General features: G+C 33.2%; 2 protein-coding genes across 4 annotated transcripts; both read left to right on the top strand.

Annotated features, from left to right (window-relative positions):
• The first annotated feature begins 1,300 nt into the window (after positions 1 to 1,300).
• On the top strand, positions 1,301 to 21,198 carry LOC138185197 (organic cation transporter protein). Of its 2 annotated transcripts, XM_069123962.1 has the most exons (11): positions 1,301 to 1,473; positions 1,636 to 1,958; positions 9,200 to 9,301; positions 16,563 to 16,885; positions 17,681 to 17,784; positions 17,887 to 18,041; positions 18,219 to 18,529; positions 18,676 to 18,988; positions 19,633 to 19,814; positions 20,168 to 20,304; positions 20,429 to 21,198. In XM_069123962.1, the coding sequence occupies exons 3-11, from the start codon at positions 9,274 to 9,276 to the stop codon at positions 20,484 to 20,486; spliced, it is 1,611 nt and encodes a 536-aa protein (XP_068980063.1). In that variant the 5' UTR covers positions 1,301 to 1,473; positions 1,636 to 1,958; positions 9,200 to 9,273; the 3' UTR covers positions 20,487 to 21,198. The 2 variants fall into 2 exon arrangements, with proteins under 2 accessions (XP_068980063.1, XP_068980064.1); XM_069123963.1 differs by lacking the exon at positions 9,200 to 9,301 and having other exon boundaries at positions 1,302 to 1,958.
• A 1,298-nt stretch (positions 21,199 to 22,496) lies between these two features.
• Y-f (yellow-f) lies at positions 22,497 to 26,884 on the top strand. Of its 2 annotated transcripts, none has more exons than XM_069123969.1 (6): positions 22,497 to 22,682; positions 24,547 to 24,810; positions 24,892 to 25,091; positions 25,315 to 25,522; positions 25,754 to 26,089; positions 26,469 to 26,884. In XM_069123969.1, the coding sequence occupies exons 2-6, from the start codon at positions 24,549 to 24,551 to the stop codon at positions 26,696 to 26,698; spliced, it is 1,236 nt and encodes a 411-aa protein (XP_068980070.1). In that variant the 5' UTR covers positions 22,497 to 22,682; positions 24,547 to 24,548; the 3' UTR covers positions 26,699 to 26,884. The 2 variants fall into 2 exon arrangements, with proteins under 2 accessions (XP_068980070.1, XP_068980069.1); XM_069123968.1 differs by having other exon boundaries at positions 24,517 to 24,810.
• Positions 26,885 to 26,970: the final 86 nt, after the last annotated feature.

Raw genomic sequence — 26,970 nt, 5'->3', positions numbered from 1 at the left:
ACCTATAATGTCGTTTTTTTATGACAGAGAGTTTCGAAATGTTGAAAAGGAGCTGATTGAATATATCAAAGAGACACGTATGATTTCTCTTCGGAAGGAAATTTACATATTTTAATTGATTATCAGGTAGAAACGAAAATTATTCTGCGCAGTTTTATATTATATCATATTTACATTTACCTCGAAGATTTAAATAACGATAATCTGTATGCTAATACTCGATTAGCATCGATAGTAAATACAACATTCCGTATCGGACGATTTCCAAGTTTCGTTAAAAAGAATTTTATCAAAAGTATCGCCTCGGTACTCTTATCTGACCTCAAAAAGAAAAAATCATTCCTATATCATCGTACATAAGCGTCGTTCCTTACTTACGCTTGTCTACTTTTTAATTATCCCGTCAATCGAGAACAAATGTCAGCGTCAAACATTAGAAAGATTGGAATAGTTGCTAAAAATCGAGCTACCTGATCGTCAGAGAATCTCGTACGGTGTTTTAAGAAAGAAAAACGATACTTAAATTGAAAAGGGCAATTTTATTCCATATCAATTTCCATTATTTTTTAGTTACGCTTGCTTTGAATATTCATTTGAAAATAATCATTCGCCAAAACTATTAAAGCGCATCTAATATCTATAAATTTTCTAACAAGAGATATCCACGAGCAACCGTTCGTTCTCCGTGCGACTGCAAGGCGATTCGCAATTTCACGAGCTCGTTAGCGGCAAATTGCAGCGATTCCCCGTCGCAAAAATAGATTTTTAGCAAGCGAGGCAATCGACCAGAGGGATCGGACATTTCAAAGCCAGTTCGCGCGTAAATCCATAGTCGTTTCTTCGGATCGATCTGATGCCTCTTCTATACATTCACCTTACCGTTAAATATTTACGCTTTGCTATGTACTGTACTCGATTTGGAATAACATTGAACGAGAATACTATCGAAGCGTGTAACAAAGCAATGATAAATTAAGGGATCGATAGACTACACAGATTTTTATCCGTAATAGTTTCATAATTGAATTATATTCTATATCAAAAATAAACAAGTTCCGGCAGGATATTCTTGAGCCATAGTATATGTACATATAGTATATATGCAATACATTTCTGTCAGTGCAGTTGTGGGATGAAAAATACGTAACAGTTCAGCGCAGAATGATCGCCGCTACCTGAACGTCTTGTCTCGTTTCGTTTCGTCTCGTTGCTTATGTTCGCCAGGACCGCCCGGAAAACGCCAGGCGATCGCCAACAATGAGGCGGCGCGTGTAAAGTTAAGCATCGAAGCGGAGACGCGCGGCCAAACGATTCAGTTTCGCACGAGCAAGACGCGCAGGCAAACGGTGCCCTCGCATTTTAGTTGATCGCCGTCACTCGCGCACGACGCATGGCCAACGCAGTGCTACGTAAATCTTAGACGATACATGTTGTGAAAATCATTTTATTAGAATTTTATTTTTACGATCAACTGTAATTACCACGCTTTCACCTTGCTTCGATCTTCGTAGTTCTATTTTTCTTACTCTCCTCCTTTGTTCTTCTTTTGTTTCGTCTAATTGTATTCCGTTCATTCGATTCATCGACATTGAAAATAACATTCGATATTATACGTATCCGCGCTTCTTTTTCCAGGACTTTGAGAAATTAATTTCTATCATTGACGTTTTACGTGATTTTCGTGAGATTTCCGTCGAGTTTGCGTAATTAAAAATTTGATTGGTTCTGAGAATTTGACGCGTTGGTCAGGTCTGAAGTCTATTAGAGATATCTTGGGTTACTGAAAATCGGTAATCGATAAAGGTTTGTGGAGGAGAATCAGTCTTGTGTGCTCGTCTTGAGATACATACCGATGTGCTTGATGCGCGAGGGCTGACAGCAAAGCGGAGCGAAACTCAAAATCGCGCGATCGAGAGAGTATCTCGAGAAACATCTGTTCTGTGCGGCGTGGGAAAGAGGTGAGAGAAACGTTTGTAAATACTTGCTCAACCTATTTTTAAAATCGATTAAGGATTCACCGGATTCTTATTTTGTCTTTGTAGTTTTATCGAGCTTTTGCTTTGTCCTTTTCATTTCTTAATAAAGTTAAACTAAAGTTTAGATCAGTAGATAGTTTAGTCAACTAAAAGAAAACACGAAACTTCATAAACATTCTGAACGTTCATCTATTATCTTTGACATCGTATCTTTATCGTTTTGAAAAAGTATTTAAAAATATTTGCCTTTTGGTTAATTTAACGGAGCACGTGTAATAACTTGACGAGCAAACATGACAGAAATTGCGAGGAATTTACGTTAAGAAGCTTATAGGATTCATTCAAGTGGTTTAAGAAATGAACTTCGAGTTAATTATCGTTAAAAATTTCTTGGATAAAAGAATCTTCTTTTTCATCGACGCAAATGAAACCGGAAGAAAAATTAAAAGTTATAAAATTTATAGCAGTGGGTGGTTTGAGATTATTCCATGGTAATTCCTTTAATGCTTTGTCAAATAACGTCGATTAAAAAGATAACGGGATTGGTTAACCATGTTTTCTATCTTTTAAAATCCATCATCGCACGTGTATGTGTGAGATTACGAGACTTAAGCAATATCTTAAGCACGTTTCTAATATTGAAGCCATTCTATCAAAACCGCGTAATTCTAATGCAACATTAGTGCATTATAAGTATCATTGCTAGGTCTAGTACATTGTAACTTAATAGGACTTGTATTTAACTTGCTAGAAATTCATTAAATATGCGTAGCAAAAAACTGAAACTCCATTCTGTTCTTAATATCAAAACTGATATTACGATATTCCCGAAGAAAGAAAATAACGGCACTTACATTTTATAACTTTTTATGTAAGATAGAAATTTATTTTAGAAATTTCTGCAGGTGGTTTTTTTCCGGAAAAAGCAGACTCGTGTATGAGTACATAAGTAACACGGAAAGATCAAATCACACGCAGATATCGATACTTGCTAAAAATATGCTTTGATAATGCCGATACCGCGAGAGTTTCTCGAGAAACTCTCTGTTAATCCAAATTATACTCGCCTTCTATTTCCTGTATCGAAATTTATTTTTATGTGATGGAATGAATCCACGCTGGATGTAAGCTCGAGTCCGAATGGGGAAATTTTGAATCATCTTACCGGAACTTCAACGATCCACCGAATTCCTGTAAATCAATCAAGAAAGACAAAAATCAATGTGTATTTTTATAATATTTAACTTCTATCTGATATAGGCATATATATATATATGTAGATACTGAAATTTTATGGATAAGTGTAACGTAAAATTGTCTAAGTAAGCGATAAATAGAAAAATTCGTATTTCTTTTAGTTAGACGGTAGTTAAAATTATCTCGTTAAAAAATTCTAATATCTTTTTGTTGCTTGAACTTGGATAAGCGTAGTCTAGAACTATCTACAGGCAGTAGAAAAAAGGAAATTCTTTTAAACTCGAAGTTAGAATTAATTCGGCATTAAAAGTTTCCAACACACTTGTACTTCTACTTTTTCAATCAATAAAAATGAAACTTAGCGGAATATTTATTAAAACATTCGAATATCTAATTCTCTTGTTATTTGTACTTCGCTAATAGCGTAACGTATAACGTAAAATTATTTGCACGTGACGCACAAAGGTATTCATATTGTTTTTAAACTCGAGAATAATGAAAGTTAACGTTACTATTCATTTGTCTTTGTTATCGTTTGAACTTTGCTAATAAGCGTAATGTAAAATTACCTATATGTTAAGTTATTATAACATATAAAAAAATCGAATGTCTATCCTTTTATCGTTTTAATTTAACGCACGTAGAAATTATTGTAATATTGTATTATCAATAATTATATTTTAACGTTTGTTCTGCTTGTTACTTGTGGTCGGTTCACCAACACGTTCACATTGCATTAATAATACTTTCAGCCATTGTTTAGCTTTTAACTATCCTTACAACGGTCTTTTGCGAAAATTGTCGGAAAACTATCAACATGAATCATTCCACACACGAGTCGGTTGGAAAGGCGTCTTGACGCCTACGCGTTTTCCTACGCGTCCGGAAACCTTGATTTTTTTACACATTACACTCGAATGAAAGACAGTCTGCCAATTTTCCACTCGACGCAACCTGTATCACGCTTTTCTCACGATACCTGCTTCGAGATAAATTATCGTTAAACGCGGGAAACGCTGGAAGTGAAGAATTTTCAGTCTCGATACAAAGTTGAAATTACATCTGATACACGTTATCGCGTGTATCGATGATAGGTACATTGTAAAACGTTATATATAAATACAATCAATTTTAATCAGATTTTTACCCGTCAAGTATTACGCGTTCATTAAGAAATTTTGTGAAAACGCGGATATTGCATTGATTTGATCGCATAGATGCATTAAGATGCGTGCGAGTTTCGTAAGAAAATTTCGCCTGCAGTGTTCAACAGTTACAGCTCCGGGCAATTCAGGAGCAGGCTGTTTAGGTCATTTTTTTAATACAGGCCGGAGGCATTCTGGTGCCTTAACAGAACAACGGGCCAAAAAATATGCGCAGTTGATCGGACTGCAGAGACTGTAGCCAAATGTAATCGTGGACGAAGTTCAATGCCGCGTGGACTTTCACGAAAGTCGAGATCGACCGAGATCGTCCCCGATTTTCTTTTCCTTCTCTTTAAAAAAATCTCTAATTTATCGACTTTTTCTTGAAAATAATCTTTTCGAACGCCTTCACGATTTTTGTTCTTGTTCTTAGCTTAGTTTTACAACGAGAGATGGAGGAGATGATAAAATGGAAAAGTCGAACGATAAATACGATAAATAGTTTTATTTAGTATAGCTGAACTATGGTACGTGGTATTTTAAATAGGTTTTTAACGCACTGATTAATTTGTTAACGATTGAATTTTGTTGTCGATGATCTAAGACTTTTTAGAGTTTCTTAAATTAATCGATTGTTACGTTAGACAGATACGTTGTACGGATTGCCATTGATTTTTATAAATGTTTTCCTGTTTGATTCTATTCTTGTTCGTGGAAATGGAATACAAACAGTGACCGTTCTATAAGGATTATACGAATGATTATTATTACAATTTCTTTTGGAGGTATATTAAGTTTATTGAGAAGACTGCTTTATATATCGCAATGGTAATGGATGGTGCATCGACGAAAGTTTGTCTGTTCGCAGTGCAATCAATTGAGGCACGCATTTAACACGTCGTGGCATCGTCGGTACTTTTGCTTCTATCAATGTCTCTCATTCTCGACTTGATATTCATTGCGTTGCACATGTGGTACAAGACGAGTATAAGGTGCTTTGTGTAACAGTTTGGACGAAAATAGTGACGAATATGTATAGACTGGTTACACTGAAAGTTTTGCGTTGAAAAAGTAAGAAAGTAATTAAGTTATACGTTTATCTTACTAGAATATTTGTCATTACACCGAAGCAATACGTAATATTTCAAGAAAGAAATCATCTTATTCGAATGAGTCGTTCATTTGACATTTTTATTGTAAAATATGTTGATTCGAGCGTGACAGAGAATTAAAATTCTTTAAATAGCACCCAAATGCTTGATTTACAAATATTTCGAATGTAATGTGTTAATAGCAGCAACAAATGACGTTTCTATTGAACATCAAGTGAGATTTCCTAATAGATATTATACCTTCGATAGAAATTAAAATGTCACTTGGTGTTCTAATAGCTGTGTTAAGTATTGCAAGAGAAGCGTGTGTATTATTCATCGACAACTAGAAACTTGAAACTAGAAGCTTTTATTTCTCTCCCACGAAACTAGTTAACATTTTACGGATCAGTGCATATTTGCACGGCGCAACTTATGTTGTATAGCTCGCGACTATTATCTGGTTCTAAATAATGTTTGGAAGTAATTTCCTGAATTTTAGATAAGTTTAAGTAGTTTTGTTATCGGCGACGCACAAATTCGAATCGATTTTACTTTGACAGAACAAAATGTTTAAAATAATATATCGTCGAAATAAAGTACCGTCCTATATAGTAGAAATAATTATACATATAAAAGGACTAGCAATAATTTTACGTAAACAAAGCAGCCATCTAAAGGTCGACAATTTTGATTTTAACGTTTCCTTTTCCTCGATAAATATTCACACGAGTATATATTTACGCGTAAGTCATATCCGGTGCTGTCGGCACATCGAGTATTTGGCATTTATCGAGTAAAATCTTTGTTATTGTTTTCAAGTATTTGTTTTATCTAACAAGAAGACGTTCTTTAGACGATAGATTTATTAAGTTGCATGCTACTCTTTTCAGGGACTATTAGCACTTCCCCATTTACGCGATACGAGGTTCTGATACGTGTTATCGTTTTCTGCTTCCCGGTCTCAATCGTAAGATTTTGAAACACAGAAGAAGGGAAGAAATTTCTTATCATTGGTAGTAATCGAAATATTTTGTTAACATTGAATTTTCGTTAAAATCTTTCCGGTCTAATCGTTAAATCGATAACGATCCGTTGCACAATGATAAATAATAAATCAATAATTGATCGATGATTATTTGAATAGACGTTTATGTTTTTGTGGAAGAATTGTTTTTATTGTATATGAAATAGAATTTTGTAAGAAGTATGTTTCTAATTATAACTATAATCGTTCAGTTTTCTTAATTAAACTCGTTGCACGTTAGCTCACGGTAAGATAAAATAATTCAAACTGTTGCTTGATATATGCGCATATTGATATGGCTGTACATATTGTAATAGTTGGGAAATCCATGTGAATTTTCCTTGTACAAATACTAGAGAAGTGTGTCGCAGTAATACCAAGCCCCTTAGTGTTACTCAGAATCACTAACGTGGAAGAAATAAAAAAGTTATGCCTGATCGATAGACAAAGAGATTGTAATTTTATAAACCAACATTGTACTTGACAAGAGCAACGAATAAAAGAAGACGAGTTGACGATTGTTACATATATATAGTATATATGATAGTACATATAGAAAGTGATATACTCATGAGTAATTATTGTTCAAACTATATTATTACGTTAAAGACCTGACAAGTTGTTTGTGTTTTTTCCAATCCACTTAATCGTAAGAGATGATTGTACTATCTTAAGTAGACAGACTGCTTCACCTAAAAAGCTGATTAAAATTTTTATGTTCTGTCTACAGTTTAACGATAACTAATATAATTAGAGATACGATAGGGAATTAATCGTCTGTCACGATATCGTATATACAGAAAATTATTTATGGTGCCGTTTTTTACGCGTGATTAATTAAGATAAACATGACATGACATAATCCTATTGTATTGTTTTCTGTCTTATCTAAGAAGATCAGCTGTATTTACGATAACGAATAATATACAACCTGAAATATTTGTAATTTCGGATGAAACAATTAGAAATTAAATTATGGGAACGTACGAGATTAATGCGAAATATATTAATTAATTATAGTTACGTAATATAATAATAATGGAATATGTTTTCTCATAGTTCGGAAGAAGAATGAGAATCGTTAGGAAAACAGTGTTTAATCTCGTTCGTATACTTTGTACTATGTTATTTACCATTGCATCATTATTGACGCATTCCTTATGCATTAGCATATCGAAATATTTTGTAATTCGATGAATCTCAGAAATTCCGCGCTTTTTACAATGGATAAATCAATGTGTGTTTAATACAGCGGAGGGTTCACTAATGAGATTTGTCTAACAAACAGTGGTTCAAGGCAAATTCCTAAGTTGTAAATATTTTAGTGACGCAAATACTAATCAAATAAATCGGGTCATTTCTATTAACGATGTTGATCATAGTCGATCGAAGAGTTTATTGAGAGATTGGGATAAAGTTTTCCACTTCTGGATCTAGCACTGATAGAAAAGCGTACGTTTATATCCATAAGCCTACTTACATACAAAAGAGGCATTTTATTAAATAAATTTTACAAAAGGCAATTGCAAATTATTTTCTCGTAACTTAATAGTATTCACCTTGGTAAATCCGTGGCTCGTACGAAAATATGCCGATAGTTGCGCGAATCTGAGCATAACCATAAATACGAATTCCATCTTACCAGTTCATTAATCTTTGACAATTCCTTCTGCGAGTTGGAGAAAAATTTTACAAAGAGCGAGATAAATAAATAAAGAAGAAAGGTGGTAAATTGTAGGGTGGATTTGCGTGCCGACGCGAGCGAAAGATTGCAAGTGGTTTTAATCGTAATTAGTATCCTGTGTACAGTGTATAACAGGAATCAAGGATGGTAATAAGCGAATGTGTGTTCTGGTAGGATAGTGCGAGCCGCAGGTATTCGCGATTTTCTTTGCTCGGCCGCTTTGATCGTTTTTCCTTTTGCTTTTCCTTTCCCCCTGTCACGACTTCACCGCAGGTCAATAACATTCTGTCCTTCTGACTGGCGACTCGCATTGTCTCGACCGCGATTCTTGGCGCCACCGATGAAATTGCGAACGCGATATTCGCGTTACGTGGACGCGCGTACAATTAACGTTTCTGCATCTTTGGTAATCGGATAACGTTCGATTACGCGCTCGCGATCCATGGGCGTTTTAACGAGGCCGGGACGCGTGCATTGTGTAACGTTTAGGCTTAGATTAGATAGTCCTAGTTTACCGAGGTTGATATTCCTTGTTACTACAATTCAATGCAGATGCGATATCGAGTTCCAAAATTGGTCATCGAATGAACAGTAGACTGCGGGTTTTTATACAAATTCGTATCTTCGTTATACGTTCTTCGACCTTTTGGAATAAGACGGATTTATCAAATGGAAATTGTTTAAAGGGGATTTGCACCAGGATTAATATTCTCTTTATTTTCTTCAATGTTGCGAGTGATGAAACGCTTCGAGAGTATATGTACATATTATTGCGAGATAACATCGATCTGTTATTCAATTTCTTCTAGATTCAGAGTAATTTGGAGATGATAATCATTCTGTTTGTGCAAAATTGATCGATATATATCGATTGCCATTTATGCTAACAGACGATGATTCGAATGATCTTTATGAACTTTATGCTACAATTTAATCGATTTCTTTAAGATAAAGACAAAGATTTCGAAAATTATTGCAAATTTTGAAACGAATGTAGAAATTTTGTTGCGACATTAAAGAACAATCATTGCATATACTTGGACGCACATTTTCAAATATCCATCGTTCGTATGTTACAGATAGCACACATTAACGAAAATAAAACGTGAACGAATTGCAAAGAAAGAAAATAGCTGCAAAACCAGGCAGTGATATGAAGAATACGCAAACCAACAGTTATGGTATGTCAATTTGTTCTATATTTAATATTAATTCAATCTCATATCATAGAGTATTATATCGTATGGAAAATTATTCATTAGTGGTGGAAGAATTAAATACTTACAACCTTTTTTGGATTATACGAATATCATATCTCGAGTAAACATAGATAACTGTAGAACAAACAAATCGCACGCTACAACGTGATATCTATTTTAAATACCTGTAGTACAAATCTGCGAAATCCTAATTAATCAACGTAATTATCTAATTAACAATAAGCTCTTTAGATCTTGATAGGGATAATTTCTTCGTAAAACGTACATTTGATGTATTCGACCTTGCAGGTGTTAAAATCTGATATTTAACAAATATTTAATAGCAGAAATTGATCTGACGTCGTTTATTAATTCTTTCGCGAATAAACAATTTTTGATTTATGCCAGAAGTTTCATTTCTATCGTTCATTCGTAGTAAAAACACAATTTTCTGACGTTTTTCTTTCGATCGAACTCGACTAAAGCTTATTTTATAACATCAATTAATTGTCCTACTTCTTCCTCTCGAATCTCTCTCTTCTAAATAATTTATTGTTTCAAAGTAGGTTGCTTTTGCAATTCTATCAGGTCAGTCCCAGGGACTGCACGTCCTCGGGTACGAAATTTATCGGTAGCGAGAGACAATGACTTCATTATCGAACCGAGCGTGCTGCACTTCTCGCATAAGAATTTGTTCGCTGTATGTCGAAACGAATCGATGATAAAACTTGAAGGAAGTCTTTGATCTAGAAAGACGTTAGCAATATGCTCCGAGCTCCGACCTTTCCAGTCGCCCAAGAAGGTAGATAATGTTGTGTGCTCTGGAAACGAAGGCTGATTTCCACTGTCTCGAGGTTACCGTACATTTTACGGTTCACATGGACTTGTTGATCGGTTTTTCTGTTCGAAACTGGTTTTCTCGTCACTTGCTATACTTAAACGTAATAAAGGTTAAAACGGCGTGAACACATTATCGAGGAATCTTGCTCCCGTTTTACCGAGAAGTCATTTCGACCGAGCAGTATCCTACTGGAAAATATTATTTTACGGCGACCGTCAGGAAACGCGGATTAAAAAATGTTCATGCTGTCCAGCTGTTATTAGATACGTTCATATCGCGTATCGAATCGTTCAGCGGAGAAAAATGATAATTTCGTATCCAGAAATAAATATCTTTTTGCAGAGAATATTTCTGAGAAAGTATTATGTACCGTAAACTCATTGGACACGTGTGTACTTATTTTCTATGTCAGGGTTCTTGAAAAAGATTAGATTTCTGATTCGATGCGTGTAATTTATTTGTCTTTGAGATATAGAATTTTTATATCTTTTCTATGCTAAAAGTGCGTTCTACCGTAGTCTAGTGTAAACTCATTGTAGATATTTGGAAAAAAGGTACCATTATTTCTATGTAATTCGAAGCATTTTATGTCATTTACTAACTTTTGCATTGATTATATCCTTTCAAAAGTATACGTAAAGGTGTGTGTATGTGAGTTGAAAAATTAACAAAGTTATGACTATTTGAGAAAATTTTGCATAGAAGGATGATTAAAAGCAATTTTCTCAGAATTACGTTTTTTTTCTTTTTTGTTACTTGATGGATTGATTGTAATTTTTGTATGCACCTGTCGTTACGATGCACATGTTGTAGTTACAGTCCATGTCAGAATTAATTTGAAAATCTTCTTCTCTTCGTATTTTCGCAGTCGATAAAAGATATAAAAAGGAGTTTAAAAAGCCGGTAGTTGGGCTATCTTTTTAATTATCTTTTTAATTTATCTTTCCAATTATTGATTTCTTTCCTTCTTTTAAAAATCTCTAGTGTTTTTTTCCGCTCAGCAAAACGACTGATTCATAGAAGTCACGAGCGACTCGATTTTGATTAATAATTTTTCTTTAGTCTTTCTTTAAAAAAACGTTGGAACGTTAGCAGTAAAGTATCAACGAGAAAATTGTACAGGTTTCCTGTAACAAATGTCCCAAGGAAAGGCTACGAAACATGTCATACAGTACAATATTTCTTTAACACAGTATTTTCGTCATGCTTAATATTTATACATCTATATTATATCATATATTTTTGTCTATAGTAACGACATTCATACGTGCACATAGCGAAGTCACAAAGTTGTAACATAGTTTTCCACACTCATGTTATTTAACACCTGTTGTCAATATTATCAGTCTTCTTCACAAATCAATCAATACGTCAAGAAATTTATTTGTATGTATCTATTAATTACGTATTATTTACGAAGCATGTTTTATGGTTGTCAAATGCCTACTACCTTCGTGCTATTCGACCGTATGTGCATAAATATGTACGATTATATGAAGCTGGTAAGAACGCGGATAAGATAATGTAAGAACGTCTGGAACTATCGTGGTGCAGTTAGCTAAATCCTCGAATTTATCGATCGCAATTCTACGATAAACTTTATTTCTTCATCATGCATTTTTCTTTTATTTTACGCAATCTTACGTGCAATTGCACGAAAAATTTGTAACGCGTATCAGAAAAAATATAGAAAATGAATCAAAAGTGTGAAATACATGAATCTGCTCGATTATATCTTCTTCTTTCTTCACATAGTTCGTTTATATAAATCTCGCACATTGAACGCATAATAATGAAATAAAATGTCTTGTGAATGAGCTTATCATAGGAATAGCTACAAAGTTTTTGATATCGTTTTGTTTTTTTTTGTTTTAACTTAACATTTAGAATGGATCGTATTTCTTCTTGTCACGTTGCCAAACTGAACAAGTGTCGGCAGTATTATGCAATAATACGATGACTGAAACCGTATTGCTATCGCAATTAAACTTGTAACGACATCGATATCTGGTCTTGAGAGATCATACAGGTGTGCAGTACTTTTAATTTGTTTTATTTGTAATACTAATTATTCCCTCGATGATGAAAGAAGACATGGTATTGAAACTAAAATATTTACTTTCTATCGTAATGGTCGATGTGACTGTAAACGATCGATTAAAAAATATTTCACTTTCCTAATAATTGAAATTATGTTCGCATTTATAATATCTATTCTACTACAATATGTATCAAAAAGTAGAGTCTTAGATGGTACACTTTAATCATCGAATTGTATGAATCATTGGTCGGGGAACTTTGCTCAATTTTATCCGGTCAAAGTTCGTGGAAGGAAAGTTCAACCGGTTCATTGCGCAGAGCAGATGAATAAATATTAATTGCAAGTTCATGTTGTTAGGCGTAGTGATATCAGACGGGAAATATTCTTTGTTTTACGAAATATCAAGTTCGTGTGAAACCGAAGTAACGTGAATTGATAATACGAGTTGAAGTGAAACGAATTAAGATGTGCAATTGATTTAAATAAATTGAAAGAGGATGCGTTTATATAACAAGTAAAGAAGTAAACGTGTAAATAATACAAACTCGTATTAAAAAAGCGTACGTTTTCTTAAATACGAGCGTATTATAAAATGATAAGTCTAAATATAATAATTCCTCTGTTATTTCTTATCTCTTGCTTCGTACTTCGATTCCTTTATTCTTACAAACTAGATAATAAATGTATAAATCTAATTTATAATTTCATAATGAATTCGGAACGTGATGCCGCAGGTACGGACAAATTTAAAATAAAGTTGAGCTTCGGACGTAAAAGGGCAGAACTAATTAAAAAATATAAAATCCGTACAGATTCGAAGTTTTTATATATGTATACACTAAGATAATAAATGATAAATTTGAAGAAAAATCAACGTTCGTTACCACAATGTAATTAAAACATAGATAATGCAGAAAGCAGCCTTAATTACATATAAATGATTATGTTATCGGAGGATACTGATTATTAACTTAGAAGATACCTCATACGTCATTTTTATTGTAACTGAAACTTACGTTATATTAACTATGTTTTTTAATTTACGAAATCTATCGTTCTTCCATAAATGTAAATACTACACGAGAATACTACTTTCTACAAAGTATCGCTAGAATTTATCGATATCTGGAACTGTAAACTAAAATATTTGCTTTCTTCCTTGTCATTCAAACTTCGATTTGCGCAATCGCACACACGTGTAATCGCGACTTTACAACGTTCATTATGTCTAATAACACTAGACACTGATAGATACAAGCATCGAGCGTTTCGAGGTCTGACATATCTCGACTTTATGATTTCACCGTCACGTCGGATTATATATTCCTGTATGAACCGGTAATTATCATATACACCGTTGTACTCGGTCGCGGGGTCATTTTAATTTTGTTAACTAACGTGGACAATGCCTAAACGTGATCGTATCTCATTTTCACGCGAAACCGCTTTGACATGCAAAATATGTGTAAACGAGCGTGTCAGAGTCACGATAAGTGTGTACCGACCAATCGGATTTCTCTCTCCGGCGCACACCCACTTGTTGCGCAAAATCATCGCGTAAGTAAGTAGACGTAGTCGACGTCGCATCGACAACGCGACGGTGTTTGTCGTCAAGAAGTGACGAATACGAACGATCGATCTACAGTAAACAGTTTAATTACACGTGCTGTCGCTTTTTTCCCTTGACGCGACGTTTATCTCATTGGCGGTTACTACCGTACGTTTTTATATCGATCTGCAGGAAATCCTAGTATGAATCTATTCAGTAAGATGAATTTATCAAAGACGATAAAAATGTACCGTTACACGCGTTAGTACGCGGATACTATACATTCCCTGTATTTGTTGCTTTGTATTTGTCGAGGGGATGAATTAAACACTGTGTCGTTTATTCTATAAAAATGTGACAAAATTTATCGTAGCGTGAAGATGCACGAACAATTTCTTTCTAACAATGACATTTAATCGTAGAGTAGATTTTAAAAAGAAAGTGATTATCCTCGTCGTTTCTTAAATTCAACGTGGACCTCTTTTTTATATTTTTTAACGATATAGAGCTAGTGTTGTGTCCGAATATTAATGTAAGTAACAGTACGTACGTCGTGGTTTTGTAGCTAATCTTTACACGTTCTTTTTTTATTAAGATGTGCGCAGTTCGATTAATATTGTGTCTTTGAAGACAATCGAGAGGCGCCTACGAATATGTTAAACATCGTGTTTATGTAATTCATCAAGCCATCTTGATCGTAAATCACATGGAGGATTTGATTAAAATCGTTTACTATGTGCTTGCCTTTAACAACCTATGCGATTAAGCGTCTTGTTATTAACTTAAATGCAATCGTTTACACGTTTCATAATACCAACTTACAATATCGCTGCAAGAAAATAGATGATATGTATATATATATATTAGAAATTGTAAGGAAACGAATAATTTACGTTGGCGAAGAAACATTTAGTAGAAGCTGTGCAAGCGATATTTGTCATGTTCAAGATCATGTATATCGCTAAATTATAAAAGTTTGGGATTTTCTAGAAAGCAAACAACGACGATTGCTTTTTGGTTGCACGTGCGAGTATGTAATTATTATTATCTGCGTATGTAATGCTTCTTTTTTTAAACAATCATCAACCGAGTCCCTTCTCATGACCGGGTGGGGAGGACTGAGAAAGATAAACTATTATTAATACACTTTTTAATTGTTTCGTGTATCGTTACGCTTTTTTGGATGTTGATTTTGTCTACACGAAGCAATAAATCAATGATACAGGAGACAGTAATAAGAATCTCTTGCCTGTCGACTGTGGATTTTTTAAAACGATCCTTCATTTAGGATGTAAATTAAGGATACCAATAAAATGTTCGTATTACGCGCTGTTAACTAATTTTTAGAAAATTGTTGGTATATATAAATCATAAGATAAAATTTAAAATTGAAAGAATAGAAGAGATTAGGGGAATTTTAAAAGAAAGGGTGACTCTAGTGTGTTGAAAATTGTGTTGCAATTGTGTTTTTCTTATAAGAAGATGACAAATTTCTGGTAGCTTATAGACAAAGGGAATCATATCAGGAGCTGATTAAATAGTAATTGAGCAACATGAACTGGCCGCTCTAAGGACTACACAACAGGTCAAAATCATTAAAACAACAATTAATCGCAATCTTCGACTCTTTTAATTACTAGATTGAGTTAGCCTTCGCCAGAGATAAGTATTTTCCATTAAGTAATCTCTATTTATGTTTAGCCTCTTTGATAAGCGTCTAGTCGTACGATTCCCATTGTCTTTAATTGTGTTCATCGTTGGTTGAAGCGATTTGCTAATGCAACGCACGAATACATTAACATACAGATAAAATTGATGTGCTTTATTGATCTGCATTAAAATAGGGTTGTCGTAAATTACGTAAGATATTACATTTCAATTAATTAATGGAGGATTTGTTTAAATTAGTGTAGCATCGGGGAGAACCCCTGGGGGAAATCCCGATAAATTACAGATAAAAATAAAAGTGCTAACGGGCCGGAAAAAATGGGAAATCTCAATGGGGGATATACCTGTGGCCCTTTACGCCATTGGGTAATTAAATAAGGTGTACTTGACCGTGGATAATCCGCATCTATGGAACACATGTGCGTGCTAGGGATATCAAAACTGTGGTATGAAAGGTAGCTGTTAGTTGTGAGAGAGTTGCGAGGGAGTTGCGAATAGTTGCGGGTTAATCGTTACTCATGAGTTGTCGAATCGTCGTCAGTTGTAAGTTATAAGCTGTAAATTGTGAATTGCGAATTATCAATTTAGTTCTCTTAGTTATATCGCATTATTGCGTTAAATAACCATCGTTTCCTGTTTACATCACAATAAATAAATCTGTAAATATCACTAACCAGTGATTTCTACATAAGTAGTTTCGATAATTCCAGTAATGTTGAAATTAGCGATTCCAATAACATCTCGACGTAGATATTTTTGGTTCATTCTTTACGTATATCTTGAATTATATGTGAAATTTCAAGTAATAATTCTTACATAAGACATCTTTTATCTTTGCTTGAAGTCAACGTTGCTAAGCTGTTTACATTATCTTGTTTAAATCTGTTTTATGAAATTATGACATCACTGATGACCTGTAACTGAAGAGATCTTAATTTATTAGTTACCATGATTCTTATTTTGGCACGATGCAATGAAATTTCTGTAAATGTTATAGACTAATTATACAAATTTATAGACATATATTCGCATAAAGCATAATAATATAATTGAAAAGTAAATAATATATATTTCACGCAAATTATAAAAAGTATAAAAATATTCCTATTCCTAGTATCTAAAATATGTCCATTTTATTGTGTAGCGGAAGTGAATGGCAAGCAAGTTTCGAATGGTAAAGAAGAGATTGTCGACAATGGTGATGAGGTCGATGCCGTGCAAGAAGCTATCGGAAATCTTGGCAGATGGCAAATATACGTTTGTCTGGCAATTTCTCTGGTCAAGTTCCCGATCGCTTGGCATCAGCTCGCGATCGTCTTCATGGCGCCACATCAAAATTTCAACTGTACCTCGCCAGCACACACGGAAACGTCTAACCAATGCGTAGTCAATGTCAATGGTACGTTGGCAGAGTGCACAGAATGGGAGTACGACAGGAGCACGTTCACTGAGACAATAATATCGCAGGTAATTGTTGAAAGCTTGTTCACCTAATTAACATTTTTTCCTTCAGAGAATCGAATGGGAAACGGAGGTAATCGTTGCCTTAAATTACAGTGATGGAGTTAGGTTTTTAATGATTCTTTCTTGCTTATTACTTTGTTTAAATAAACACGAATGTTACGCGCCGTTTATGTATCTCAAATGGAATAATTAATCGAAATATACGATGGATTTTTAACGAGACAAAAAGAAAAGAAACGATTTATATAGATGCGTTTGACGAAGTTAAGTCGTGTTGGGTAAGTGGATACACTCGATTGGTATGTTTTTAATGTTGGTAGTTTAGCGTTGTTCAGTATGTTATGATTCCTAAAATTATATTTAACATAACATAAATAAATACGTAAAACAAGAAAGCGAGAGATTTTGCTTAATGTGTACTGGATTCTTTTTAATCGAAATAATTCTTTAGAATAATAATTATAGTTATGTGTAGGATAATATAGAAAAAGAATAAATTTTCTTGAAAAGCGTTTGTTAATACGTACTACGTATTATCAATAATATAATTTGAAATGATTCATTTTCGAAGTTATTCGTATTTAATTTTGTCATAATCTCTATTAGGTTGTTTGTTACAAGAATAGTTGCATGGATATGGAAAGAATTATAATGATTTTTTATTTTCTTGATATAATACGTATAACCGTACATTTTATAAAATTACGATAGTTTCTTTTATTATCCTTTAATTGGAATGTCTGTTCATTTGTAAAAATTATTCTAAACGAATATTTCTTTATGATTACGTTATTTCAGTGGAATTTAGTATGCAGTCGAACGCATTACGCTAATATCCAGCAATCTATTTTGATGTTTGGCGTACTTTTGGGCAATATCATATTTGGCAATATAGCAGATAGGTACATATATTATCGATTCTTTTTTCACGAATCAAACTTTGTATGTTTTCAAATTTGAAAGATCGAAATTTATTACTCTCTAAATTTTTCATTCAAATTCAGGTACGGTAGAAAAATGCCGCTGATGATAGCAGTAGTTCTTCAATTAGTTTCCGGTATCGGATGTGCTGTCGTGCCATGGTTTCCAGCACTGTTATTAATGAAATTGCTTAGTGCTTTAGCTACTGGAGGTACCATGGTTACCAGTTACGTCATTTGTAAGTAATGATTTAATATTAATAAATATATAATCACATACATTGTTATTTAAGTTCTTCGTTGCAATTTGGATACTTCTTCATTGAAGATTTCATTCCAATATAGCACTAAAATTTGTATACTGTAACGATTTTTAATTTATAGACAATTTAGTGGTAATTATAAATATTTAACAGGTATGGAGATTGTTGGAACACAATGGCGCGCAGCCATCACAGTACTGTATCAAATTCCATTTAGTTTGGGTCACATGTCACTAGCCGGACTTGCATTTTTATTTCGTCACTGGCAACATCTTCAAATCGCCATCACATTACCCTCTATCATTCTCTTAAGTTATTGGTGGGTCGTACCTGAATCTCCTAGATGGTTGCTTGCCTTTGGAAAGCAACGAGCAGCTTGTAGGATTTTACAGAAGGGTGCCAATATTAACCAAATTAAAAACAAGGATATTCCAGACATGGTCAGAAAACACTGTTTGCAGCAGGTAAAATTTCTAAATTTCTGTTTGATTGTAATGGCACCGTAAATTTTATTCTTACTCGTTCGTTGTCGCTTTTGTTCACACAAAATTCCCATGAAACTTATATTTATATCATCCATTATTTCCATTAATATTCGATGTTTTTACAGAATTCCAAACGATCACATTTGGATTATAAAGCATCGTTCTTGGACCTGTTTCGCACGCCCAACATGAGGATAAAATCGCTGTCGATTTTCTTCAATTGGATCGTTTGCGGGATGGGGTTGTTTGGAATGTCTCAATATATAGGACAAGTCGGTGGAAATATATTCATAAATTTCACTGTTTCTGGCGCTATACAGATACCTGGGAATTTCGTTGCTTGGTGGGCAATGAACAAACTTGGTAGAAGGATCACCTTAATTTGTAGTAACTCGATCGCTGGCGTTGCGGCTCTTTTGCTCATCATTGTCTCAGATGGTGCATATATTCGTTTCAATTGAACGTTTTTCTAAATGAGTATTATGAAACAAAGATCACAGAGCAAAGATACGATAAGTCGAACTTTTATTCTTTATAGGGATTTCGTTTTTCGTTCACGTGCTAAAAGTTCACATTCCGTTAAGTGGACTTAAGAGGCAGGAGTTCATTTAACGGGGCACTAAGTAAAATTTCCAATAGAAAGAAGTTCCAGTAAAATAGGTGCAGATGAATGTACTGTAATTCCCAATTAACTGAATTCCTACCACCCGAATCTAACTGTTTGAACGTGAACTTTTATCATGCGGAGGAAAAATAGTAGCGATAGGTAACGAAGGATTCCTAATACAAAAAAAAAATATCCTTAATATCTTACAAAACGTCGTAAGTCCTTTACTAATTCTCCAAAAACTTGCATTTTTGAACCTTTAATAAGTTGGTTTCATGTCACAGCTACATAAATATAAATACTGAAACATAGTACTTATTCCTATTTTAACCAGTAAAACAAAATTCCAAAATCGGAAAATCAATAAAAATGGTCTTATCGTATATTTCCTCTGTTATTTTGATTTTTAACGAACCAAATGAATAACGCAGTTGTATTTTTTCTATTTTATCGATGCACGTTTTACTTGTTGCAGATATCGCGTGGCTTCGATTAATTCTAGTCTGTTCGGCCATCGTTGGCATGTCTGTCTCTTTCACCACTGCTTATCTATTTTCCGGTGAATTATTCCCTACGGTCATTAGGAACATCGGTGTGGGTACCAGCAGTATGTGCGCCAGGATAGGCTCTATTTCAGCACCCTTCATAGTATCTTTGGTAAGTTCGAGGATAAGAATGTGAGATTCGCCTGTTAACGTGTTTATTGTGCTCGCGAAAAGGGATACTGACGGCGGTAGATGTGCTCAAATGAGATAACGTGATATGGTACTCATAGTATAAATAGTAAATAGCAAAGTATTCATATTTAATCATTCATAATGTGATTAGTAGAAAAAAAGTTCTCTTTTAGAACCAGTTTCTTTATCTTCATCTATCAGATCTATCAGATCTTCGGAGGCCGAGTATATTTCATTTTTACAGGCTATCGATAAAGAACAAATTTTTTATTTACTCAAACCTTATGTTTTTCGTATATTCACTATTAATGAGTTTTTATTAATTTCTTAAAGGATCACATTCAAACTTGGCTTCCACCAGCTTGTTTCGGGATCCTTCCACTCATCGGTGCCGCGCTTTGCTTTTTATTGCCAGAAACAGTTGGATGTACACTGCCAGAGACGCTCGAAGACGGCGAAAATTTTGGGAAGTTAGTGTAATTTTTGATACTTTTAGGATACTTAATTCTCAACAGCTAAATCGCGCACTTTTGTACATTTTCCTTTTATGCTTTTTATTACATTTTAAAATACTCTTTTCGGTATTTGTTATAGGAAACCCCATAAAATAAAGAAGAATCCAAAAGATATCGAAGCAGAAGCGGCACTTTGAACGAAGACTGAGATTAACTGTTATTACTTAGAGATTATTAAAAAAAAATTAGGAAAAAATTGCGTGGAGAAGTAACAAAATCGGAAACGTGACGTTTTATAAAGAAATTAGCTGTATATATAAATGACACTGAGAGCATTCCGCTTTTTTATTTATTGTATTATTATATCCACAATTTTAACGATATCGGTGTTTCTCTTCACACGTATTGAAGCACATCGATTTCATTTTCCGACAAATTTTTTACTTATTATTAATAGCTAATAAACTAAATCAGTATATACATTTGTTCGTGTGGAAACAAAACTTCTTAATAAAAGAGTAGTACAATTATTCTAAGACGTCTTAAAGATGTTTTTGATATCGAAAATTTTATAGAATCGAAGAACGTTACTTACTGGCGAATGTAACAACTGCGAGTAGAGTGCCTTATATCATTTGTATGCAAATGTCTAAATAGATCATATATTTTATAAAAGTGAAATGTTATTTCTCTCCGTCCTTTGCAGTGTTCTTCTTCTATGTATAAAATGTAAATCTGCATAATGGTACAATAACATTAATTAATTCAATGTTAGTGAAAATGAAACAATTTTTTCGATATATGAATGTGCACCATTTGGTAGATATTGGTATTAGTTATTTTAAGTAATTTCATAATTTTACAATTTTATTTGCATTGAATAAAATACAGACGATTACATTCCTGGAACTGGCCATTCTTTCTTCTTTCCTACAAACGATTAGCTACGCAAGTCGTATTATTCTATGTTTATCATCGTTATATCATAAGACAATCAACGCGTTTACATAACTGACAATTTTTTATTGATACGATGTATTAAAAATATTTTGATACATTTATCTTACATTTTCATATTTTTCCAAAAAAAAAGAAAAAGAAAAAGAAACAATTATAGGCGTAAAAATGTACAAAAATTCATATTTATCAGATTTCTTCCCGCCTCTTTCGATTCGTAATCTAAATTTTTGAATATTGGCGAAAATTTAGAGATAAATGACGCGAATGTTATAAATTGTAGTATGTAATTTAACATTATTGATATTATGAAAATGCAGTGACATTAGTGATTAATTGAAATAACTGATGCATGTATTTCAAAAACTTGGTACAGAATCTTCAACGTCTGTAAATATGTTTACAAACCTAAGGATAACATCGTTTTTTTCTGTATTCTGTTGACGGTAAGAATGTTTTTGTTTTTGTTCGTTTTGCGGTTGAGACTGACGATAAATCCAAGCATGCAATACCTGTTCTACTCGTTTTAATAACCGGACCAAATAAAGTACCTATTCAATTTTGTTACTTGATTTATCTACTTTAATCTCCCATAGAAATATCTTTTATGACTCATTGGTTGTATAGATATTTATAGAAAATGTTGACATCGATGTTACTTTTTATGTCACAAAATAATTATTTTCTTGCTCTAAATCAATTGTGTTTAATTATTAATAATTGTGTTAATATATCGTTATTGTTATTTAAATATGATCATCTTAGGCTATTTAATTCAGATTGTTTTCATCATGGCTACGAGTACCTCTATCAAAATCCGCATTTATTTACGGTAGGTACATACAAAAAATGTTACGCACTATGTGCGCTATTGAATGGATTTCCGTTTACCGGATGAAGCTGTTTGAAGCTTAAAGAGTTTTGTGCTGTTGCTTCGACTGCTGCGATTTTTCACGGAAGCATAACAAAAGCAACGAACAATAATCAACGGAAATAACACCGACGATACAAACGCCACTTTATATAATAACGCTCTATAATTATAAAATATTGCCATTATATTATGATTTTTATTTCCGTTAAAATAGTTTTTATTTATAATAATTGAATTTTATTTATAAATAATACACAAAATATGAACTAGTTCCCTTAAAAACTTTAATCTTCTGATTACTGAAACATTAATGTACATTTTGATCGTAATCATTTAGGAAGACTTCTAGCTATATAAAATATCATAGCACAATGGACCATAACGTCATTCCGTCTTGATCCGCTTCAGCTGAAGGTCGGGTTGTTCTTCGAATACAAATAACGGACCATTCGCGTCCTCATTACAACATTCAGGTTTAGGCAGCCTCAGTTCTACGTTTTTCTTCGATCATACCAGTTCAACCTTGCCATTGGACGTTCGATTCAAACAAATAGAAACAGAAGTAAGGAAACGTAATTTCAATTTACTAGAATAATTACGGGGACTTATTTTCCATTATTATATTTCTTTACATTTAATTTCGATTACTTTAATTTAATTCGATAGTGAAATCATAGTCGAATAAACGTGACGAAAGTGCCTTTAAACGAAATTAAATTTGCGTGATACGTCAATCGAAAGAGTTCGTTAAGGAAACCGCGTCGACAAAGTTTCAGCCTCCTATTCTTATTATTATTATAAAATACCAAGTGACAACATTTATATTTTTGCAGTAAAAGCTGCCTGTCATATTTATTAATTCACAATTTTCTCAGATATTTTCGAGTGGTGTGTCATAATTAAAAAACTTAAATACCCAATTTTTTACCCTCTCGTGCATCTAAGAGTGACTTATTTTGCAATTCTAAATAATTTTATGTTTATCAAACGAGTGAATTTAGAATGTTTTATCTTCCACTAATCTTCGTTGTCAACGTTGATCACAGGATTTATTTGCTCAACATCGAAGATTTCGTTAAGTATTTCAATAGACCTTATAATGTGTGTCATATATCTAGTGTGCTGTAATAAATAAATTATCGCAGTGATATCCGAGCAACAAAAATTTTATTCCCAAGCAGCCAATTGAGTTTGTTTATATACTTTATGTAGCATTTATACCTTTTGCTATTAATATTAATGGTTTGTGCATTGTATCAATGATATAAATGCACGGATCATTCTTACATAAGCAGAAAGCTAAAAGATAGTGATTTTTAATTTTTTTAATTGTGATATTCTAAAAAATCTAAAAAAGTCACGAGTTAATAAACACGACATTAAACGTAATATGTAAATTATATTTTGGTTAATAACTATCTTAATAATAGGGGAATAAAACATTGTCGAAATGGTTTTACTAGGAAGTTCTCTCGATCGACGTATCGCAAGTTTAGTTTAATTTAGGATCGCTTTTGTCATACTTAATCAGCTACGCCATTTAACAGATAATGTCATTTTTTTAAGCTTTTCTGGCTATAGTTCGTATAATTTTAAAACAAAAAATAATTTAAAAAATATTTTAGGCTGTACTTCTTCTTGATATATTCCTTAATTTAACTAATTTTAATGTAATTTTCTAGCTCACGTTTTGTGCTTAGAAGTACTTGCACGTAGTGGAAAAGACAATTTAGGATCTTTGCCTGGTATCTATTACGTCTGCAGTCTATAGAAAAGACGTGATAGAATAATTGCAGGCTATTTAACTGCATTTTCTTGCCTATTGTATCGTCATTATTGTATAGAACTTGCATTGAAAACTCGAGTTGTAGTGTTATAATTATACATAATTATAATTTGTATAAAATATTGCTCACAAATTACATCGGATAAATACGTAACCAATATGATAATATTTGAAGTAAAAACGTTTGAAAGAGAAAAAATAAAAATTAGTATCTATTTAATAACAAGTGGAAGGATCTCTTTTCGATTCGACTTATATTTCAATTTACATTTTGTGATGCTGTTTCTACTTTCGAGATGTATTTTTATCTCCTCCAGGCAACTGATTAAATCTTTCGTAAGATATTTTAAGCTTTCGTGGTTGTAGAAACCAAGAGTGACATACTTCAATTTAGCACATATACGTATACAACATAACAGGATTTTGTATCAAAATTTGTTTGTAAAGAGAGACGTTATTAAAAATATTTAATTTTTCGTAATATATATAATATAAGAATGTGAAAGGCATAGTTCATTCGTGTATTCATACGTGTATATGCGTGCATATATATTTCACAGGGATAATAATTAATCGAAAATGGAAAGAAATGTTCTACGTTACGTTACAGAATCTATGTCTTCTATTTTTCGTTTTGCAGATATGTGGGGCGTTTTGTTGTTTGCGTCTCTTGCATTGACTAATGGCGTCGAATATAAAACAATTCATTCGTGGAGCAACGTCGAATATAATTTTCCAAATGACGCTTTTCGAGATTCTCTAATATACAATGGTGGATATATACCCGAAAATAATATGCCACTTGGTATAGAAAATTGGAAAGACAAGATATTTGTCACCGTACCTCGATGGAAGAACGGCGTCGCGTCCAATTTAAATTACATCTCAAAGAACGATCCATCAGGTATCTAAGTTGGAAATTTTTAACTCTTAACTTTAACGTAGTAATTAATATTTCGTTTTCTTTTTTTTTATAAAAATATAGAATGTCCAAAATTAACTCCCTATCCTAATTGGAAAACGAATTACATTAATACGCCTGATGGCATTGTAAGCATCTTCCGTGTCAAAGTCGACGCTTGCGATCGATTATGGGGTGTCGACACAGGTACTGATGACATTTTAGGCAATAGCACACAAGTACGACCAGTGAGAATTTTCGTAATCGATTTGATAACAGATAAGGTAGTTTAATAAATTTATATTAATTAATATCTTACGTTTTAGCAAACATTAATTGCAAATTGTAATTTACATATTTATTGTTTGCATTAGATTGCTTTTATTATGATCTTCGCTTCAACACACACACACACACACACACACACACACACACGGCATCTTTTATATTACTCAAACAAAGAAATGAAATTATTCTCTAATAGTAACAGTTATTTAATAATTACAGATATTGAGAATATATCCTCTAAAAAGTACAGACCAAACTTCAAATTCTTTCTTTGCCGATTCGGTAGTCGATGCAGATCCAGATAATTGTGACAATGCACACTTCTACATTTCCGATTTAAGCGGATATGGTTTGGTTGTTTATAGTTGGGCCAAGAACGATTCCTGGCGAATCTCGCACAATTTCTTCCACTTCGATCCTCTTCACGGTGAGATATTTTACGTAGCAAAACATTAAAACGAAAGAAAATATACAAATATGAAAATACCATATTGTATATTTCTGTCAAAATATATCTTCTGTATGTTAACATATCTTTTAAAATATTTTATTTTCTCACATGAACATATCATATATATGAATATAACATATTGTTTTACGCTAATATGGTTGTTATTAAAATTTCACGGAAGATTGTATAGGTAGTTCTTGTTTCCAGGAAACTTTAATATCAGTGGATTCAACTTCCAATGGCAGGATGGCATATTTGGAATGTCTTTGTCTGCACCACAAAGCGACAACTATAAAACTTTATATTTCCACGCGATGGCTGGTATCACTGAATTTTCCGTATCTACCGAAACCTTGCAGGATAGCACGTTAAGGAAAGCTAGTAATTATGGTGATTTTCACGTCGAGGGTTCGAAAGGTCCATTTACTCAAGGACCTACTTCTGTGATTGATACGAACACTGGTATCGATTATTTCACTCAAGTAAGCAAGAATGGCATCGCTTGTTGGGATACCAGTGTCGAATTAAACCCAAATACCTTCAGTAAGTAATAATTGAAATAATAATTTCCTTCTTGTATTTTTTTCTAAATAATTATTTACTTGAGGATTTATTTGTGATTCTGAGAAATATATATAGCTACATTCATTATTGTAAAACAATTGAAAACCTATATTATCAAAGATTCAAGTAACGTTATAATGATTGATAAATAACCATCATTAGAGATTCTTCTATTGTGCTTATCGAGTTTCTTTTAAGGAAACCTGTCGCAGGGAGTGGTATTTCATCCCAAACAGGATTTTGTGTTGCATCGATTAATTCTTACCTAACGAAATTCTAAGAAATCTGACTGGCGTTTTGTACAAAGCAACAGTGTATCGACATATTTATAAATCACCATTGTCTTTCACTTTTGCAGTTCTTGCAGTTCAAGACAACACAACGATGATCTTTCCTAACGATTTGTCGATCGATCGGCCCAACAACATGCTTTATGTGCTCTCCGATAATTTACCACAATTTATGTTCTCTACTTTTGACATGAAAAAGCGTAATTTCTTCATCACAGCGGTCAACCTCGATTCTTTAACGCAGATGTGCAAGAAACAGGATCTCAAACTTAAGAGACGTCTTCCTCATATTCTTTAATTAAAGAACATGAATTTGCATAAAAACCGCAATCTAAGTAGCGTTTAGAATAGAAGTGATTTTATTTTATTTCTCTGAATCTACCTTTATTTATTCACAGAAGTTATACAAAAGAATATTCAGAATGATTACACGCGATATGTGAAGACCGCATGAAATATATGTTGTAACTATTGTTAATTCTAACCGTGTTACAGTCAATTTACTTTATCCCTACACCGAATTCTCAGTCATTTATGTCAAAAATCATTCTGTTTTAGAATACATGTTAT

Source organism: Bombus flavifrons, chromosome 11 (assembly GCF_040668555.2).
Source record: "Bombus flavifrons isolate JBK064 chromosome 11, iyBomFlav1_principal, whole genome shotgun sequence".
NCBI classification, from domain to species: Eukaryota; Metazoa; Arthropoda; class Insecta; order Hymenoptera; family Apidae; genus Bombus; species Bombus flavifrons.
This window is presented reverse-complemented; position numbering and strand designations above follow the sequence as displayed.